The following is a 21,869-nucleotide window of genomic DNA, read 5'->3' on the forward strand; positions in this document are numbered from 1 at the left end:
CTCTGTATAAGTCATGCTCCTGTATAGCAGTGGCGGAGGTTAGGGAGTTGTGCCTACAAGCCCTTGCACAGTTTATAACTTCCCTTCTCTAACAACCATCTCTAGTGGTTTCAGATGACAGCCAGTGTGAAGGTTAGGGCTATGTGCAAACTGTCTGTTTGGATGTTCATTAAATACTTCACATAATTGTCCTCCTGTGCGGTGTTGCACAGCACCTAGCAGCTGTGAAAGAGTAAAGGGAGACAGGTACAACAAGATGCATGTTTTAAGTTCTCAGTTTGTGTGAAGGAAAGGATCTTGGCTTAAGATTCCTTCTTCTCAGGTGATTCCTCTTTAGCTCTCCCTTCCCACATACAACTTAACTCCGATTTAAACAGCCAGAGTTTAAAACCTAAACCTGAAATAAGACATGATCAAAGACGCATAAGTACTTGAAGTGTCTGTGCATTTATTAACCTCCTTTCCCTTCCCAGGGTTCTTTACTCCACACTGTAAGAAGCCAGTGTGTTTTACATCTCTGGGGAATGGGGTACTGCTGTACGGTAACTTCATTGCTTTACTATCAACTAAGCCCATAAAGCAGATCAGCATCTCCTTTTTCCTGCTCTCTGCATCATTTAATGTGTTTGAAATATAATTAGCTGGGATATTATGTTTAAACCTGAGGTCTCTTATTTTACAATTAGGCTCAAATAGCAGTGTCTGTGGGGGTGTGGTGTATAATTAGGGATGAGCATGTCTATTCAATTTGTTGTAAAGAGAGGAGCCATTACAGCCATTCAGACAATACCGGGATAATAGATTTATCCTCCAGCGTTTCTGCCGGAGGCTTGTGATTGTCATTGCCTTTCCACAGTGCATGGCAGTAATCAGAATTTTAATTCAAGCTGGAGGGGGAGACCTGACAGTTAGTTCCCTAAGTTGTCATTGTCTAGAATATAATATACTCCTGTGCATTTTATTATTGTTGCTATTATATATATATATAAAAAGCAGAACTTCTCTTCTCTTTGCTGACAAGGAAGTGCTGGGGATTTCTTTTTTTAACTTGACTGCTCAGCCTTTAAATTAAAAAGAAGAAGAAAAAAGCAATCCCCCCCCTGCAAAATTAGATCAACGCCGATCATAATTCCTATCACATGGATTAGTTGGCTAAAGGTCTCAGGTGATGGGTAAAGACTTTTCCATGCTGCAGATTAACCTTTGTGAACAGCAAAGGTACAACAAATGTAAAATGTGCATACAGAGATTAAGCAGCATTATTGTAGGGGTTCCTTTTTGCCCTGAAATGTTTTAGGTATTTCATTTTGAGTAGAAGGGACCATCTTGACTGCTGTGAGCAGTGTAGTGCCTCTGTATCTACTCTGTTCGGAAACAGTATAGAAACTGCAACCTTTCCCCACCTGCCATACGCATTTCTCTGACTGGAATAATGCAGTGAAAGATTCTGTACAACCATTGCTGAGGAAGAAGACATAAATGTAGTAATCTAGGAAAAGAATAGTTACTTATCCTAATTCCCCACCTCACAAGATGGGGATACCAGGACCATCATATAGTATAGTACAACAACAGCAGTCGTTTATATTGCTGCAGGGTTCATAGCGCAACTTCTCCCACCATATTATTATTATTTATTATTGATATGGCACCAAACTCCATAAGGACCTGGTTCAGTATGCAATTTTTTCCAGCTGGCAATGTTTGGCAGTATTCTAAATCGAGCTCCATTCTCCCTAGAAGTTATTCTCTGAGTCAGACTAGCTTTATGCAAATGTTGAACTATGTGAAATCAGTGTCTATAGGTGAGAGACAGAAATTCTCTCCCTCAGCCTTTGCACATTCCATGAACATCCTTCACAGATCCCCTAAACACACAAACTGTAGGCATATATGCTGAGCTGCCTGCTCAAGAAGACTTGCTTTTATCCATTCATGTGTACTGGTTGTATCATTCTCAGCAGGGACGGCCAACTTGTCCTCGTCCCCAGATGTTGTTGGATTCCAACTCATATCATCCCCAGCCATCATGGCCAAGGATGACTGGGACTCCAGTATCTGGGGGGCCACAGGTTCCCCACCCTTTATGTGGCGCCTTTGCAGACATTACAGTGAATGAGGACCTTCTTATCCATCTCCTGTCCCTTCAACCTCCACTTCATGCAGCCAGCTAGGGGAATAGGGGAAAGGACAGTAGCTCAGTGGTAGAAACACATGACTTTATATGTAGAAGGGCCACAGGTTCAATCCCTGCAATCTCTAGGTAGGATGTGTAGACAATATTGCTCTACAGATGGACTTCATATCCCTTGCTGCTGAGATCTCGCTCCCCTTCCCCCATTTGTGTTCTCTATATGGCTTTTAAACCTCTACTTAGGGTTTCATGTTAAATGAGATTTTGCACATGCGTAGTCAGTGTTCAGCAGACCAGGTGTCCAAAGCTAATTGCATTAGAGGCAAGTACACATAAAGTTTCTCTGTGGAACTCTCACTGATTGCTCCACATTGAATGACCAAGCAGCCATCCATTTGGCTATTAATCACCTCTACTGGGATCAATTCTCTTACTTAATATATTTTTATAAGCATAGAAAATAATACAAAATACTTAAATTACATATCTGTTTAAGTATGTGGAGAGGTATGCATACATTTCCCTAACTGTGATTGTTGTCCGCTCTCCAGATCCAAATCCCCTTCCCTTGTTCCTCTGTATGGTTTGCTTGTTTCTCCATGGGGCAGTTAGTTTTCCAAGTGACTGCTATAGCTGCAGATGAAACAGATTCCTGTGGCCTATATTATAAGGTGCACATGCATCAAGTGTGCATCATTACAACATTACAAGCTGGGACAGAACTACTGTACAACAGATGACCTGTTTCTGAATGTTGACTGAGAAAGCTTGTGAATATCAAACTGGTTTCTAATCAACCCTGTGGGAGTTTGCCCACCACTATTTTAAACAGGACAGACAGAAACCAAGGATGGGAAAGCAGCGATGTGGGAGGAAGGCAGTGCAAGACTGTCAAAAGCGATTTGACTATACCCATGACCTGTCTTCTTTGATGGCCCTTTTGCCTAACGTAGATGATTTTCTTAAATGGTATTAAGCCTTGGAAATACTGTGCTGATGGATGAATGATATTTTTAAAATCCATCTTATTAGCCTATTATTTTCTTCGTAGCCTGTCATGTTCATTTCCTTCACTCAGCTCTGACTCACTTATTGACCTTTCTTTAATCTAGACCACAATTTTTGTTGAGTTCTTATTAGTGTGAAATCATTCTTTACCTGCTATGAAACATCTAAATCCTCAAGAGAACATCAGCTTCCTCAGCAGCAAGTTTAAAGACCTGATATATGTGATTTCAGTATAATGAACTTCCAACGGTTGGGCAGCTCAAGATCCGAGGACTGCAGAATCTAAGACAGGCATCCCCAAACTTTGGCCCTCCAGATGTTTCGGACTACAATTCCCATCTTCCCCGACCACTGGTCCTGTTAGCTAGGGATCATGGGAGTTGTAGGCCAAAACATCTGGAGGGCCGCAGTTTGGGGATGTCTGATCTAAGACATTGTTCAACATCTTAACTGTAGAAACAATCAAAGCACCAGGAAGAGATTATCTATTTAATAAAATTAATGCAAACAAGACAGGAGTTATAGGAAAGCTGTTCAATAATGCGTACAAACTGTTTTCAGCTGAGCTGTTCATGAAACATAGCCCCCCTAACCATTTTGTTTCATTACAATGACTAACTTTGTTGAAACTCCTAGAATTCCCCCCCCTTTATTTAACATTAATAAGTAGGTTGTTTCATGGTAAAACAGAGATTAGGTCCCCAAACCTAAAAGTTGATGCAATTAAAGAAGGCAGCATAGAGACAGGACATGATGGAATTATTTTGATCTATTATTCATGCTCATGGCTTGCTGGATAGTTTTCTTGCCCGAGCTGGATTGCATCCACATCGTATTTATTGGTAGAAATGAGCCAATGTAGCAGAGATAGGGAACCAGCTGTTGTTGAACAGACCCCCAACTCCCATTAGCCCCAGCCAGCATGGTCAGTGGGCAGAGATGGTGGCAGTTGTAGCCCAACAACACCTGGAGGGCCCTGGGTTCTTTATCCCTGCAATATAGTATCACACACAGTTGTTAGAAAAACACTAGAAATCTACAGTTAATAAAATATTCTAGATTTGCACCTTCAGCATTTTATATTCCCCTTGCTCTGCTTTATTTAAATTTGGCCTATGGGTCGGATAGATTGATCTGTTTTGGTCCCACGACTCAGATTGATTTTACTCCCCTGCCTGTCTTCAAACTTAGTTCCCCCCCTCCCACTTTTCATTTTTACCAAAATGACACTTGATTGACTCAAGCAATGGGAGCAGCTTGCTATGCTTGACTATGATCAATACGCTGGTGTTCACTGGTCCTTATCATTCCCAGTATGACTGAATTAACAAATGAACCCTGAAAATGTTTCAAGTAGCTGTCAAATTGCACAGGAGAAGCCCACTGATATTGGACGCAAAGTGCTGTGCTGTTTCAGTGCACACCACCTGTGCCAGAAAACATTGACCATGGCACCATGCTATTTGTGTGAATTAAGAACTTAAACAATGCCAATAACAGCCAAATCAGCAGTTTCTTTCTCTCCAACAGTTTCTGCTTCTTACAATGCTAGATCTGGGCTGCTGAAAAGATGTTATTAAATAACATATGGTGATTTTAGGATGCTAATTTTTTTTTAAAAAATGAATAAAATAAATCTAATAACCAAGTCAATGACATTGGGCTTAATGGCCAATTGGTTTGGCATGGCATTAAGCACTGTTTAGTCCTCATTTTATTTTTTATTTTAAATCTATCTTTGATCAGGTAGTGGACCCAGGTGGTGCTGTGGGTTAAACCACAGAGTCTAGGGCTTGCTGATCAGAAGGTCGGTGGTTCGAATCCCTGCAATGGGGTGAGCTCCCGTTGCTCGGTCCCAGCTCCTGCCCACCTAGCAGTTCGAAAGCACATCAAAGTGCAAGTAGACAAATAGGGACCGCTCCGGCGGGAAGGTAAACGGCGTTTCCGTGCGCTGCTCTGGTTCGCCAGAAGCAGCTTTGTCATGCTGGCCACATGACCCGGAAGCTGTCTGCGGACAAACGCCGGCTCCCTCGGCTTATAGAGCGAGATGAGCGGCACAACCCCAGAGTCGGACACGACTGGACCGGATGGTCAGGGGCCCCTTTACCTTTACCTTTGATAAGGTAGGGAAATGAACTCTGTTCACCCTGTTGCAAAGACCAGTTGTACAAGCTTGCCTTCCTCTTGCGCAGGCATCTCCAAACTTCAGCCCTCCAGATGTTCTGGACTACAATTCCCATCATCCCTGACCACTGGTCCTGTTAGCTAGGGATCATGGGAGTTGTAGGCCAAAACATCTGGAGGGCCGCAGTTTGGGGATGCCTGCTCTTGCGCAAGGCTGCTTACAACCCTTCCTGTTAACTGATGTTGCTTTCTAATCATGGAAGTGCAGGCCTGCATTATCCTCTTCCAGAGGCTTTGAGACCTAATGGGGGGAGGCTGAGCTACTTACAAAGAAAATGTCCTGGCCATGTTATATACAGTAGTGCTCTAGGCCATTTAGATTCCGATTGCAGCATTTCACAAAGAAGAAGTTAGTAGTTCTACTCCATTGTTTCCTTTCCTCGAACTTCTCCAGCAGAAAATTCAAAGTTGAAAGAGATCATATTATCAGAGGAGGAAAAAACAAGTTATCACAGCTTGAATGCCTGAGGATATTAGATTTTAAAATATATTTTCTGGGGTAACACGGTTATGGAAAGTGTTTGTTTCACACACTTGCTTAATATATCTTCTGTATATAGCTGGCAGATGGTGCAGTATTTTACAACTAAAAATACTTATTTTTTTAGATTGGGAAATACTATTCCATTGCCTCTTTATTTTTTATCCCTGTTTCTTAAATTTAGACAGTGTCTACATGAGCATAAGCCTGATTGATGGTTGTAATATAAATGGAGATACATAGGATTTCCCATTAAGATACCTGAGAGTGGATTTGAGAAGATATTAATATTACATCCCAAATGCATACCCATTATCTTAGAATGATACTGTGTCACAGCATAACGACATGGATCTGGGGTGTGTGTGTGTGTGTGTGTGTGTGTGTAATTTTGCTCGTTTTAAAAAGTAAATGAAAACCAAAGCTATTTCAAATTCACAAAAACAATGCATAATATATACAGTATTATTAATATTTCTGGAATCAGTACACCATATAGAATGAAAAGGTGCATTTAACAACACTAAAATCTGCTTAACAAAACAACAAACAAGACCTGCTGGACAATGAATGAGCAGGTTTATTTAGCTCTCCTGGATACCAGCCATGTACCCAAGTACCCAAGTAGAAACAGAACTCAAACCCTTATAACTATATGAATTGAATTGAAAATGAATGGGGAGGGGGCATGGCTTTTGTTGCAGTCTAGGTAAAGGAAAAAAGGCCTGGCATTGCTGAAGGGGATCATTGGCAGCAAAGGGTCTGAGGCCAGTTAAGAATGGACCAGTCTGCATAGTGAAGGCACCAGTGACTAATAATAGCTAATAATGCCATTGAGCCACTTTGGATATTGTTCACCACCATTCAAGTGCAGTCGCCCTTCAGTAAGAACAGAGCTTCCTCCCTATCACCTGTCCTTAGTGTTAATGGACAATTTAATCCCCTCTCGCCAGCACTCTGTGGACAGACTTGTACATGGATTTCCCACCTTTCCTTTCGTTCACGAAGTACAGGAAGCAGTACACAAAAGAATCACTTACAGTAAAGGGAATATGCCATTCCTGAACAGCCTTTAAGTCCCCACCTATGTTGGTGGGAGGAACTGTGTGGAATTTCAACAAGCCCTTATTAAGCACTTGTTGTGGAGGGGGGATACTTTTCCTTCCGATTTTTTCTTCCTGGCCATGATTCATGTGTATGGCAGTGAGACATAGGAGTAGAAAGCAATTATTCCGCTTGCTTGTGAACAGTGCTTCTTCAAGCTTATAGATCTCTTAGGGATGGAATATATTACGGCTTATAATTATCTTTCCCTCCTTATAGTCTATTATCCTGGGAACAATATTTCAAGCAGCAGGGGATATTTCCTCATATCATCACAGTCGTGCTTGATTCTGTATACAGAATTATCCCGATTCTGCAAATATATTTTGAGCCTATAATTGTCTGATTTGCTATGTTGGTTAAGTCTGTCAACATGTGGCAGACATGCGCCAGAAATCCTTAGCTAATTTTAGCTTTCTGGCCTTTAGGGACACTCACAGCCCCTTCATACTTCATGGTGCGCATTGCGAGGTACCATTATATGTGCAGCAATCACATGATGTTTGCTCTCTTCCTCAGGTAGGATGTCCTGAAGTCTGCAGTTCTGTAATTGTGACAAGAAGTGAAGTTTAAACAAAACCTGGTTACACTGTTTAGTTTGTTTTCTTGTGGCATGCAAACAATTTGTCATTCAAAGACAAGCACAATCCCTGTTAAATATTCAAAAGTAATGCTTCGCAGTGAACATAAATACAACCATTGTTTTTAATTAATGTTATTGAAAACAGCAGTGTTTGTGGAAAATTAATGCATCAGTGTCCTGAAAATGTTTTCTTTTCTGAAATCAGTCAGTGTGAGGAGGTCCAAACAAAATGTCACATGTGACTGATTTTAGCATAGAGACATTTATTATATTTAAACAACTAGGAGGGGGAGGAAATATCCCAACCCCACCACCAGATGTAAGAAGAAGCCCTTGAATATTTGCCTTAATTGAAATCAGAGCTATTTTTACTTAGGCTTCTCAAAAGGAAATGACTTAAGAATATTAAGTATCAACTAATTAAGACTCTTAATTAAATGCAGATGCTGCTTAACAAGTAATTGACTTAGAGAACATGAATAGGAAATCAGTAACTCATTAAGTGCATACAAGTACAACTAACAGAGCCATGCAAGCTTGTCATGGTTTGATTGCAAAAAGTACCACCATTAAGTTACAATTCCATGTATCTGTTAAAAACATATAATGGTTGCTTCCTTTTTACATTTTTAGGTAACTATTTCAAGTATCGTACGTGCAAACATGTTCAAATGTGACAACCCCACTTATAGTCAAGGAAACGTGGCAGTATGAAGAGGTTTTGTAAAGCATACTGTGTCCAGAACTTTGAAATATTCAACGACAGAATGGTTATGCTATTATAACTCAATTTCCAAAATGCTTCTGTAGTTGAGATACTTATTATCCCAATGAAAAAGTATCATTTATGCCTATAGTTGCAACAAAACATTTCCATGCGTTTTATAAAATTTATAAAGTTCTTGGTATTCCCACCAAAGTTCAGCCTTTCTAGAAATCATTCATTGGCCTTGATGGTACAGCTAAGCACTTTGCTATTGACCCATAAGAAGAGTTACCAATATCATGGGCTATCAGCTTTCAACAGCAGTAAATTGGTCTGCTTTGTATTAAAAAGATGGTCATTACTGCTTCACACAAATGAGATGTAAATATTTCAGTAATTTCATATAAATTGACATTATGTTTTACATGAAGCTGTGTAAACCTTGGCAGCTACAACCCTCAACTCAAGGGCCTTCTGGGAGTCAGTGTATTCAGAGTTTGCTACACTCCATCAATCACTTATAGGCCCTAGAGCATGGCTTGAAGGCATCTGTAAACAGAAGTAGCATTGCGGTTTTCTTGGAAAGCAAAGGACAGTGATAAACTAGTTTAGTTTTCCCACCTGAGCTTTTTTTACCCTGCAAAATGCATATGTCAGCCATATCCACAGTTCGGAGATTTTATGTTGTAGCTCAGTTCCTTAACATAAGTAGAAAACATAATGGGTTTTTTCAGAGAGTGGGCTGGTTCCAGACTATGTATTCGGTAGTCCCACTGAAGTCTATGAGACAAGCTAGTCATGACTATCTCAAGTCCCATTGTTTCTATGAGACTACAGCATGTCTAACTGAGGCTGCAGTCCTCAGTGAATAAGCCCCACTAAGTAGCATTATAACACTTTCTTTCTTTCTTTCTTTCTTTCTTTCTTTCTTTCTTTCTTTCGTTTATTTAACAGCAAAAATGATGTATGCCAGAGGGAAAGTACCCATTGAATATTAATGTAGAATGGTGTTATTCTACAAAAACTAATTCTAAGCTATGTCAGAATGTTGATAAAACAGCAGGGCTTTGGTATACAGGTAGCTGCTAACCTACCACCAAATGTTGAGCTCGAGACTTAACAGCTTATGCCCCTTCACCCATTTCTACTTTTACAATTTCAAAGGACAGTTGTATTAAATGCAGCTGTACTGTGATATATATATTCTCACATGTGATTGATTTTCCACTCTTCACTATTGCCTCGATTAAATGGATTTCTATTTATTTTGTGTTACATGAAAATGATATATTGATGTTATAGGCTCTATAGTAATTTGTTTCTGTATGTTACAGTGAAGTCTGTCAGTTATTTTCTTCTGCAAACTAAATATTATTGTCAGTTCTTTGACCAGCAACCCAAACTTTGTTAGGGGTTGGGCTGCTGTCCTTCATATATTTTTAAGGAGAATGTTTTCTTGATTGGCTTTTATCCAGTGGAACTGATGATCTTCAAATGGGTAGTGCATTTACCAGTACCTCTTTTAGAAGGACAGAGGTATTTCCTAGTGACCTAGTCAGTTGCCTTTTTTCTTTTTCTTTTGCCTTGTCGTGATTATATGGTTCTGTGATGATTTCAGCTGCAACACTAAACACGCTTATTAGGGAGTAAGCCCTTTTCAACACAGTGAAACTTACTGCACAATCCTAATCAATTCTGCTCAGAAGTAAATTTGGTTGAATACAGTGAGGCTTACTCCCAGAAAAGTGGGGCTAGGATTACATTGACCTGGAAATGCACTCGCTCCAGTCAGGTCTACTGCCAATCCATTTAAGCCAGTTGTGCTCAGAGGCAGCAACGCAGTCAACACGATATACCATTAGCAGCTGTTCATTTATAATTTTTGAAGCTTCCTTCCACTGGTCTGATCCCTGGGCAGTGAATTTCTTCCCATCACTTTCAAGGTTATCCTGTGCCACCTGATGCCCAAGTTAAGGATAAATGGCAAATCCCTTGCTTGGGGAGCACATAGCAGGGCTTGTTAGAGACAAGAGACGGAAGAAGATAAGGTTTCACTTCAGTGTTATGGCTGAAAAACAAGGATCCAAAGGAAGCACAGAAACGTAAACACTCTCTCTCTCTCTCTCTCTCTCTCTCTCACACACACACACACACACACACAGAGAGAGAGAGAGAGAGAGAGAGAGAGAGTCATTGCATCCAATTATGTGTTACCATATTATGATAAAAATAAAAATATGATTCTATCGACAGTAGCTAGTTTCTGTTGGGATTTCTGCCAGTTGATGTGATTGGAATTACTTTCCCAGCAAAAGGCTGATTGGTTCCTGGTAGCATGCTACGCTGTGAGATAAATTGTGGGGCCCACAAAGGTTAAGCTGTTCATAAAACCATTAGTGAAATCTTAGAAACAATTTGATCTAAACAGCATAAACCCCCAAAGAGATGAAGTAACTGTTATAAAGCATTGCCTCATTCCATATTATTGCCTCTAGTCAAATAAGATGTGCCTATGAGTACTCTGGGTTTTAATACATCACTCCAATATGCATTTAGTGACTATATATTTTTTGCCTTTAGGCAATTTTGATTTATTTCTATTTTTTTGAAAAAAGAGACTTCGATTATGTGCCATCATATTTTTAGTACACCAATCAAACTATTGCCCTTTGAGGAAATATATGGGGGAATTTGCAAGCATAGGCATGAATTCCCTGTGCCTAAAACATCTCTCACTTTTTCTTTATCTCTATGCCAGCTACTAATATTCCTCACATCCAAAGCAAAATACCTGCCATCTTCCAACTTGTCTGTTCAGAAGCTTTTTGTTTTTTACATTTTTTGATGTAATAAAAGTAAGGCCAGAGGTTTGGAAGAAAGTAAATATGACAGTTAACATGATTTGTTCATCAGCTTCCATGGGCCCCAGAACATTCCTCTGACAAATAAATAAGCAATAAGTTATCAATATTGACAGCTGTCCTGAATGTGATACCTGGATATTGTATTTTTTAAAAAAAAATCAAATTTTTGTTGTACCATGGCCTTATATTTTATTGAACATCATTATGTTCAATTATATCACTGAGACTAGCTGTTATGGTGGAATGATTGACCTGTTGAACTGATCACAACATAATGAACTCCCTCTTTCAGTTTTTGTTGACCACTACATGTATTCCAGAGAAGTCTCAAAGGATAAGCCATACGTAATGCCATTGAATTTTTTCACCTATATAACCTGATATTCTGCTACTCACAAAATAAGGACAGTTTGTGCAGAGATTCTAGGTCTTCATGATGAAGTGGGACCAAATATTTTAACTTTTTTTGATGTAAGAGTTTCAAAATGTTCTCCCCAAAAGCCTTTTGCTGTCCTAGCCAAAGGTCGACTCGTAAAAGACTTGTGGGAATAGCACTTTGCCAGTGATTCCCCTGGGATCCCATGCTTCTCTTAAGAGGTTTTTGCCAGTATCTTCCATCAGACGCATTTAGAAACCTCTTCTGGCTCCTACTAAAACTAGTTCTTTGTCTTCAAGTTTTTCTTAACAGACCCCTGAATAGCTCCTTGATCTCAAATATTTCCAGTGCTCTTTGACAGGCTTTTCAGATATTTGAGAGAAGAACTGAAAGAACGCTGTGCCTAACCCCATCTTGTAAGATGTGCTTATTTTGGGCATTGTACACAGAAAATTGTCCTGCTAATCCCTGAATATTTATATCCCACACCTAGACAAATTGCCTTAAAGCATGGTCGATTGATTTCAGCAGAACTTTGGCCAAACCTACAGTTTATAAAAGCCACCGGGTCACAGCCAAAGTGTTAAGAGCTTCCCCATACCTGCTTTGTAGGACTAGGGAAATTTATAACCAGATTTGCCAGATTAGCTAATTGGTCCATAGTTTGCTTAATTTGTAGTTTTAGCCTTCTGCACACTCTAATGTAAGGCTGCCAGTAAAATAAAAGAAAGTCTAAGTTACTTAAAGCAAAGGAAAAGGATGCTTTATGTTGCCAACTGTAAAGTTTGCGATGCTAGAGGCAGATGTGGAGTTGTCAAATTAAGTACCTTATGAATCGCCCCAGTGACTTTCGTGTAATTTATCATAATTTATATTGCAATGCTATGCATACACACTCAGAAATAAGCACCGGGCATAGGATTGCACTGTAAGGAGCTGCTGTTGCTGCTGTCTCAATTGTATAGATACTAAGGATGAGGAAGAAATTGGATTCATTTCCAGTGGCGGCTTGTATCTATTGGGACTGGTGGGGCAGAAGGCAGGAGGACAAACAGTAGGTGGAGCCTGAGTCAATGAGAGGCAGAGCAAACTAATTTTAGTCATCCCCCCCCCCCGGTATTTCATACTTTCTGAAACAAGATGTGAAACAAATACATCCTTTGAAATTCATGATTTTCTGAATTTTGCAAAGCAGATCTGTGGCCAAGTAAGGTGTACAAAAATGCAGATACTAAGGTACAATATGCCTAAAATGCATATATTATTTTAAAAAGCATACAAAAATGTATTATATTAAGGAATATTGCCTTAGAAACGTGTATTTTGGGCAAAATTGAATATAATACGTGTGTTAGGAGAAATTTGCAACAAAATGCTGGTGAATTTTCATGAGGACTATAAGAAAAAAATCACAACCCTGACCTAGAAATGTGGAGAACTGGATTTAAGTTTGGAAAAATGAGAAATTGAGAGAAACTGAAATCAACAGAGTTGCCCACCCCTAATAGTTACTATTCACATTAAAATAATTCCTATCCTGAAATGTGGTACTCTTTTTTAAAGAAGAGTGTATTTTTCTTCTGTTCTTCTTGTTTTAATTCAGTTTCTTTTGCTAACACTGAGTCTCATCCTTTCACAGTGCAAATATGGACCTTTCTCTCATCACCACTTCAGCTCAACCTTAAATTAATGAGGGCATTTAAAGATTTTAGCATATTCTTAATAGCATCAAGCCACGGAGACACAATCACTTTGATAACTAATCAGATTACTTTGTTTTTACAAAACAACGAAATCTAATTTATTTGTAGGCCCATCTGGACTAAGACTGCTCAATTTAAGTTAAATTAGCAATGATAGACTGCTACTGGCCTTTTCTTTCCCAGGAGAAGAGGTTGATAGACAGCTGTGCAGAGATGCTATCTACCCAGTCCCCATCGTCTGTGAAGTTCCATGCCCAAAGGATTGTGTACTCAGCACGTGGTCTGGTTGGTCCTCCTGCTCACACACCTGCTCTGGCAAAACCACAGAAGGAAAACAGATGCGTGCTCGCTCCATTTTGGCATATGCAGGTGAAGGTAAGGTCACATCTTTCAGCAGTCTTGGCATATTATTATGAATTCTTAATGTTACCTTTTAAACATTTGCAGAAATAACAGGACAATTAGAAGGAAAGTGCAGCTTTAACACATTGTATTTAATATGATTCTGCACTACTGCTGGTATTTTTAAAATACTGATCTGCGTTTTCTAACTATGTCTTGCATTGTTAGTGTTTGTTTTACTGCATTTTGAGATAAGGTGGGTTTTTGTTTTGTTTTTTATAGATTTCCTTTAGAATTTCCTTTAAGCTCCCATTTTCAAATTAAATCAGAATATGGACTCTGATGCTATGTATGCACATGTGCGAGGTCCCATTTTCAAATTAAATCAGAATATGGACTCTGATGCTACGTATGCACATGTGCAAGGTCTCAGAGTACTGTTAACAAATAAGATTAGCGTCTTTTATGTTGTTTGGGTGGTTGGCATGCAAATGACACCCATGAATTAAGGTGTTCTGCACAGAGCTAAACGACATGCATAAGCAGTTTGCGGGTTCTGCTTGTAATTGATATAACAGATACGCAAACAGCTACTCTATTGCTGAGTTAACTGTAAGAAAGCAAATTCTAGGTCTAATATAAATCAGAACAATACATCCAAGCCATTCAACATCAATCCCTGGCCATGAAAGGCCTGCTTCTAAATGGACTTTGCAGACACCACAACCTTGAAAATGGCTTCTAGACATTGCCCATACATAGCCATGTGAAGGCTTGCGCAGTTCCCTTTCTTTCCCCCCTAGTTAATTGCATCCTGATTTTGTGGAGTGTGCCTTGGAAAACAGAAGTTCTGTTGTATATACTTAACTTTTCATGGGCCACATACACCAAAAAAAAAACACGGTTTGATTAGAGCCATCCAGGTCCAAAGGAGTGGTAAAGCCGAAATGAACGACAGGATAGGTTCATAATATTAGTATAGCTATAGTATATTCATATTGGCGAAATAACATCCCTGTCAAGGGCATGGTGATTAACAGCTATAATTTCTCAGCATTTTGGAGCACACGGGAATCGAAGGGCCTTAATACGATATGTTAAGCTAAAGGTTTTTTTGTTAGAGTGTAGTCTCAGTGTCTGGAAGTGAACACAAAGCCTGGTCCCAAGTAAAGAGAAGTTAAGCAAAAAGAAAACAAAGCCAAAAAAATAAGCTTTGACGGAGAAAGGTAGAAAGGAATTTGAAAGCATGCTGAAAGTGAGGCTTTTGAGTTTGCTTAGTTCTTGCATCCTTTGTGGTGGCTGCATTTATACTATTCTGCTTTATATTGTGATGATCGTTGAAAGGTGTGCTACTTCTGGCATCCAGGCACCTTTTAGAGGTGTAAGAGTGGAAAAGGCTTCAAAAGACTATTGAGCACATATGGGAGATGCTTGAGTTCTTGGCTGTGAGAGGTGCATGTGTGATTTGTCCCAATGAATGATCTGGGGGCGCTTGAAGCTAAGCAGTCTTTTATATGATTCGTGTCTTTATGTAAACTATGCAATGCATAAATAATGAACAAATTCTGCATGGGAACCTGCTGGGAGCAACATGTAAAAAGCATGACACACGTACGAGAAGTAAGTTTTATCCAAAAAATAAAATACAAATAGTTGCATGTGTGATTAAACGGATTTACTTGGACTGTTGGGACTGCATAGCATTTATGAATAAAAGATCCTCTGGAACTGTAATATCATTTCCAAAGTAGCTGACATGTCACTTTCACTTCTCAGATTAAATTCCGAACTGAAACTGTATCAGTTTAGATTATAATATTTAGGCTTCACTTCAATCAAATCTCTTGTCACCACCATGCCAGTAAATTTATTATGCAATTTTGCCATGTGCTGCCTGACAGAGAATGGCTGTGTCCTCACCTTCAGCAATGCACAGCTTTGTTTAAGCAATTCCAGCAGGACATACAATGTTTCAGTGGGAAGCAACCTACTGGAGAACATTACCAGATTTGGATTCCCATAACAGGTTTTTTTCTCTCTATGTCCACAACTCAGTTAGCAAAGAAGAAGAAGATGAGAGGTCAACATGAATCCTTTGGTGGAGAGCAACTTTGAAAGAAGCTCAAAAGTTGTAAACGTTAGGGATGCCAGATAATGTCGATTCAGTCTAGGATATGTTGTGAGCCCCACCTCATTGATCCAGTCAAAACAAAACCTAGATCTGTGCTTTAGTTCACAGCTCTACAAACCTTTCTGAGGGCTGGTTTGACCATCCAGGGCTTGCTCTACCCCCCCCCCCTTTTGGGGGGCTTTAAATACTTATGCTGCTTGGAGAAGCTTCAAAGTGCAGCATCTCTGCATTGTCAGGTAAAAACACAGCACATCATGGGGGCAGCCATTTTGTTGTTCATACAATCACAATCACTTGGTATTTTATGGGATAGTGGCAAGCCAAGGGCAAACCTTGACTACCATTCCTGGTTTATTTGGAGAAAAGAAAGCCTGGGTCCATACATTATGGAAAGGCGGACCATGGCTTAGCTCCTGGCAGCATGGCAGGAGCAGGAGCACAGGAGGAACAAAGTACCTACAGTTTTAGCCATGTGTAGCAGGATACTACTGCATGTTCACATTTAAACCATAGTTTAGTTTAACTATGGATTGACGTAACATGCATACTAGTCCTATATATGTACTTTAAAGTATATCTCACTATATTAAATTCCACTTTTCCTTCTTCTGCTATGCTTGGGCCACTTCTCTGACCTGTTCTACTAGGGGGCCATTGAAGGGCATGAACCCACCTCTATAATTCAACACTTCAGTTACCTTCTCCACCTACCAAGTCCTTGGCATATGGCGAGCTATAAATCAATTTTTCAAAAGCTTGTTGAACAGACTTTGACTTTTCCAGGCATGGGTTCTTTGGCTCCATGATTTATGAGACACAAATCAGTTCCTGAAATGTTCCATGCTTGGTGCTTAAATTTTCATGAAGTTAAGGGCTTGAGGGACATGCAGAGGCTATTTAAAAGTGGAAACGTAGGCCTTAAAATGCCTTTATGTTAAAGCACTGGGCATGAAATACATCCTTTTGGTACCCCAGTTTGGAACCCTTTGTGTATCCAAATATACTGCTGAATTTCAGCAGTGATTCTCTGGGAGATGGTGGAAGCCAAATTTAAATGAGTGCAGCTCTTGGAAGGTAGAATGGGGAATACATTTTTGGATTTGGGAGAACTATGCCAGGATGCAGAAGCTGCTTTGTGCACTGCCAACACCTGCCTAATCTCGATTGTCAGTAGAAAAGCCCTTTGGGCTGGAAGCATTTCAGTTGTAGATGCTTAATGGCTATGTAAAATAGTAGTGGGGATATGCTTATGTAAATCCAATAACTGAGGAGGGAAATTGTCATCCTTCCCGAAGCAAAGACTTATCTGTAACTTGGAAGGAATTCTCAATTTGGAAACTTTTCCTGATACAGTCAAGTACTTGCACCTCATTCTCTGCTTGTTTCGAAAAACAACAACTCAATAATTGATTAAAAAAAATGCTGATCTGCTCTCAGACGTCAAGCTAATTTCTTCCAGAGATCATGAAAAACATGGCCTGAATATCTAGAAAGACAATGAGCAGCATAATGCTACAAATGCTGAACTGAACCAATTTCAAATTTATACATGGCTGTATCTACTTGCAGATATCCTGGCATGTGGTCATTCATTACAAATGCTCAGCCTGGGCTTGATGAGTCAGGTGACCCTCACCTGTTCCAAGCCTCCTGCAGTGGAGGAATCACACACCTCCTCCCAGAGCTAGTGAGCCCCACCTGGCCATCTAGGGAGCTGAGCTGTGGGCCCTTGCCTGACTCAGCCTCCTAGAGTTCCCTTCCTGCTGCTTCCTACACCTCAGAACCTGCCATGTTAATGAAGACAGGGGGCCTTCTGGTGATGGGTCCTGCTGCTCTGGTTCCTGTGCACTGAACCCCCATCCTCTCGCCATCCTCTGTTGCCCCGTGAGTACTTCCTTCCCCACCCCCTGCTTGCCCTGGTGTGTCCCAGACCCAGCTGTGCCCCTCACCAGGATCCTCCTCTTCCTTGCCCGTCGTCCTGCCAGTTCATGACAATTTAACCCTCCCCTCCACCTTTCCACATTCTGCTTTTCCAGTCTAAAGCAAGTTCCTATATATCCCACTGTAGGTTTGGTTCTTAGTTCCTGACACTGCTTAGGTTTATTATTGGGAATGAGCTGTATTTCAGACCAGAAATCAAAGAGGCATTGAGTTGTTCAGCACTCTCTATAGTGTGTATGCATTTGATTCAAAGCTCCCATTTTAGTCTTGAAATCTAAATGGCTGGTTCATGAACCTTCTTACAGTCTTGTATATGCCTGCCTGGAATATATATATATATATATATATATATATATATATATATATATATATATATATATATATTTGAAGGAAGCTTTTTCTGAAGTCTTATCACCAAAGTAATTTTAGGCCTGAAAGCATTTTGCCGATTAACTACTCTAATGAATCAATTAATGCTTTGATAGCAGATTAGCAACATAGTTCCAATTAACATTCAGTGTGGTTGTATGGGTGTTCTCCTTCAGCTGCTAATGGGTGTTAAGACCGATTAATTTTAGTTAATTGAATACAAAAGTCACTGGTTAGCATCCCATATATGTAAGAGAAAGATTGTGCTACCCTCTAAGACTGTTGAATGTAAGTTCTCCTGGTTATATCTCTAGTCCTTTTTACTTGCTTGTAATAGTCACATGTGACATAGAATGCTGTTCTAAACACATTTCCTTGTAACCATGTCCTGTTTAGATCAATGACATGCTGTGTTTTTACAACTTCATTGCTGTATAAAGGAGCAGCAGTTCTGAGATTTATAACAGTGCTCCTGGGTAAGGGACTGCATTGATGACTTCCACATCCATTAGGGTTGCCATATTTCAAAAAGTGAAAATCCAGAGCTTTTGGTTTTGCCCAAAGTTGTTGAGGTATTTGTTTGTTTTTTGCAAAATCTCAACAAGAAAATTGAGGTTTTATGCTATTTTTAAATGAAAATTGCCAAAACATGGGCTGTCATATGTCTGAATTTTCCCAGACATTTCAGTGATTTCAGCCCAGAAGCTGCTTAAGGTGGCTGAACGCTGGCTATGTCCGGAAAATTCTGGATGTATGGCAACTCTAACAGCCATGGACTCAGAAAGTGTAAGCAGACCTCAGAACAAAGCAAAAATATCTATTGCCTTGAAGAATTGCGTCCCGGAAGCCTTCTGACAGATACCTGTTCTCATGTGTGGCTGAACCATGACTGTTCGCCAATAAACATTGAGCTGAATGTAGCACTTGGAAAGGGGAGCAGTAATGGACATAGACACAGAGATCCACATCTGGGGAGAAAAGCAATTGTTCAGTTAATAACAACACCCAGTGAGTTTTGTGGCACCTTAGAAACAAACATATTTTTATTTTATTCTTTGACAGGTTTTTGTGGCCCAGCAACTTCTTTGCCAGATGCATGGAATGTATCAGTGTTCAGATATATACAGTATCTGTATTTATATACACATAGAGAAAGATACATACAGAGGCGGGAAAGTAAAGCAATTCGGCCAAAAGGCTATAAACTGCAAGAAGCCTGTGATGTTTCTGTATCAAATGTATACAACATAAGCCCAGTGACCACTCGTGGCAGTAGAGATTGGAGATAACACAGCCTTCTAACTTTGTTGTGCTAACTGAAGGCAAAGCCTCGTTCTTTGTTTCTATTTGTTTAGTACTAAACTAACTTACTGATCAATTCTAGTTTGGCAATGGCATGGTAGGGCCTCCTTTGAAGTAGTCGGTTGAATAATGTTGGCCTTCTCACTGGTTCCTTCTTTTTTAGAAGGCTGGCGCTATAATACATACACACACAGTGTAAGTTTTAATACCAATACCCTCTACAGCCACTATGTCTAGCCGAAGTAGACAATCCTATGTCTACTTGGTTTGTTGTACTCTTTCATAATAAGTCCCCACAGTTCTACTCGTTCTACTCATTTGCCTCCAGGGCAATTAGGGCTAGATTCAGGGGCAGACATGCACAGCCCCCAGTGGCAAGAAGCCTCCCCAACCCCTTCTCAAAGACTCTGCCAACTAGTTTCTCTCTGGGTTCTTAATTTTTAATGTGCACACTGAGTGTGTGTTTGTGTGTTGGAACCGCTGGTCTCTCTAATGTGCATTGGATTTTTGTTTTATTTCATTTGACATTGCATACTAGATATAATAACAGTTACTATTAAGCAGCTTTTGGATAAGAACCCAGCATGCCCTCTGGCCAGCTGGTGTAAAATTCTTTAAAGGGGGGAGGATTCAGTGATGAATAATAAATATATTCTCATCTTCCCAACTTGCTGAGTTGCAGCATATACTTGCTGTTTGTAAATAGCCAAAGTTCATCCTAATAGATCCCCAATAGATGGCCACTCAGTCTTTGCAAAGAATGACCTACCACCTGCCAAGGTAGTCCGTTCCACGGTTGAACAGCTCTTGCCATTAGAAAGCTAAGGTCAACCTGAAATAGCCTCCCCTGCAATTTCAATAGGCTAGTTTTGGTCCTGCCATCTTCTCCGTCTTCTTTATGACAGCCTTTCAGATGTCTGAAGACCATCCTGCCGATGCCTTCTGTTCTCCATACTAAACATACTAACCTTCTGTTCTCCATACCAAACATGTCCAGCTCTTTTAATCATTCCCTGTTGCTCTTGGCATTTTCAATTGTGCACTGAGTGAGAAGGGCAGTAGAGAACGAGTGGAATATGAGAGCAGAATGATGCATATTTCCTATTAATAAGCCAAGATATGTTACATCCAAACCTGTGTCTTAGGCCTAGACTAGTTTTGAAGGGGTAAACCTTTATTTGGGCTGTGTTCAGACTGTAGGTGAGGGCCCACGTGATTGAATGTTCTCTATTAAAAACAAACTCCTGCCCACAGAAAACTAGATTTCAGGGAGAAGGCTAGGCTGGAAGCTTTCTTCCCTAGTTTTCTTTGTGTGCAAGGGCTGATTTATTTTCTATATAGAGGAGCATTTGGACATGTGAGAGCCCCTAACCTGCAATCTGAAGTATCACAGTCCAAACAATTGTAGGCTTAATACAGTGAGAACTATGACATAGTACAGGGAAAGGAACCTGTTGCCCTCCAGATACGTCCACCAGCCTCAGCCAGCATAGACAGTGGCCTGAGATGATGGGAGTTTGTGGTCCTCTTCCCTGTACATCAACACATTGCCTTCATTAAAATTTCATACTCTGAGAACAAAGAAGTGAAAACCAAGTTTGTTTATTGAGCTTGTTTTTCCTAATTTGTCGTTGCAATGATTTTCCTCCCCTGCCACTGCGCGCTTGCCTTTTCCAGGAGGACTTCAGTGCCCAAACAGCAGTTTGCTGCAGGAAACACGCAGCTGCAATGAACATCCATGCACAGTGTATCACTGGCAAACAGGACCTTGGGGCCAGTGTGTAGAGGATGTCTCCGTGTCGGCATTCAATTCTTCTGCAGGCTGGAATGGAGAGGCCACCTGTGCTGTTGGGATGCAAACAAGGAAAGTCATCTGTTTGAGGGTCAACGTGGGACAAGTTGGACCCAAAAAGTAAATATTGAAATTGAAATTCTGGTACTGAAAACCTTGATTGGCCGAACCTCCTAATTATTTGCCCTGTTTACTTTTTTTCTGTGTAGCTCCATTATAACATAGTCTACTAAAATGTGTTTTGTCTGAATTTATAATAAAAATGAATGTAAGAATCGAGTTCCAGCTCATGCAATCGCAGCGTCTCTCAGAATTGTCCATGGTTTCCAGATTTGCATAACAGATCATACTGTTTACATTTTGCTGTTTGAATAATACAAATAATAAGTTAATGGTGGTATATAAGGAGTGCAATCTTGCGAAGCAAAAAGAAATATGTTGCTTGATCCCTTGAACCACCGTGCTAATCTTACTTAAAAGTTTTTAAATAGGAGGAGATGTATGTGAAAGTGTAAATGAGAACCATGTTTTAAACTCTCCTTAATAGAAATGATTATTGTGATATGATAAGATCAATATTATTGGCATAACTTTCAAAGTAACAGACCAGCTTATATTACTTCAGTTCAAATTGACCTTGAATAAGGTGGAAAGCCATAAATAGAGGAGAGAATGGACGGATATAGTTATATAGAGCTATAATCTCAGTAGCTTGCTTTAAAGGCAAGATAGCAACTAAATGCAAATGTATAAACTAGGTGAAATCGGGCATGGACATTGAATGACCAAGCCTTTTTATTTATACGTTATTGGTGAGCATTTTAGGGTGTTTTTACACTTGCTTTTAAT

The 21,869-nt window shown here is 40.0% G+C and overlaps 1 protein-coding gene across 4 annotated transcripts in view; it reads left to right on the plus strand.

Moving 5' to 3' along the window:
* Positions 1–21,869, plus strand: part of THSD7A (thrombospondin type 1 domain containing 7A) — a 282,061-nt gene that overhangs the window by 174,047 nt on the left and 86,145 nt on the right. For all 4 annotated transcript variants that reach the window (XM_035129456.3, XM_088653998.1, XM_060280749.2 and 1 more), the window contains 2 exons: positions 13,327–13,518; positions 20,906–21,140. In XM_035129456.3, the coding sequence (XP_034985347.3) occupies positions 13,327–13,518; positions 20,906–21,140 (427 nt within the window). The remainder of the gene's footprint in view (positions 1–13,326; positions 13,519–20,905; positions 21,141–21,869) is intronic.

This window comes from Zootoca vivipara, chromosome 11 (genome assembly GCF_965207765.1).
Source record: "Zootoca vivipara chromosome 11, rZooViv2.hap1.1, whole genome shotgun sequence".
NCBI classification, from domain to species: Eukaryota; Metazoa; Chordata; class Lepidosauria; order Squamata; family Lacertidae; genus Zootoca; species Zootoca vivipara.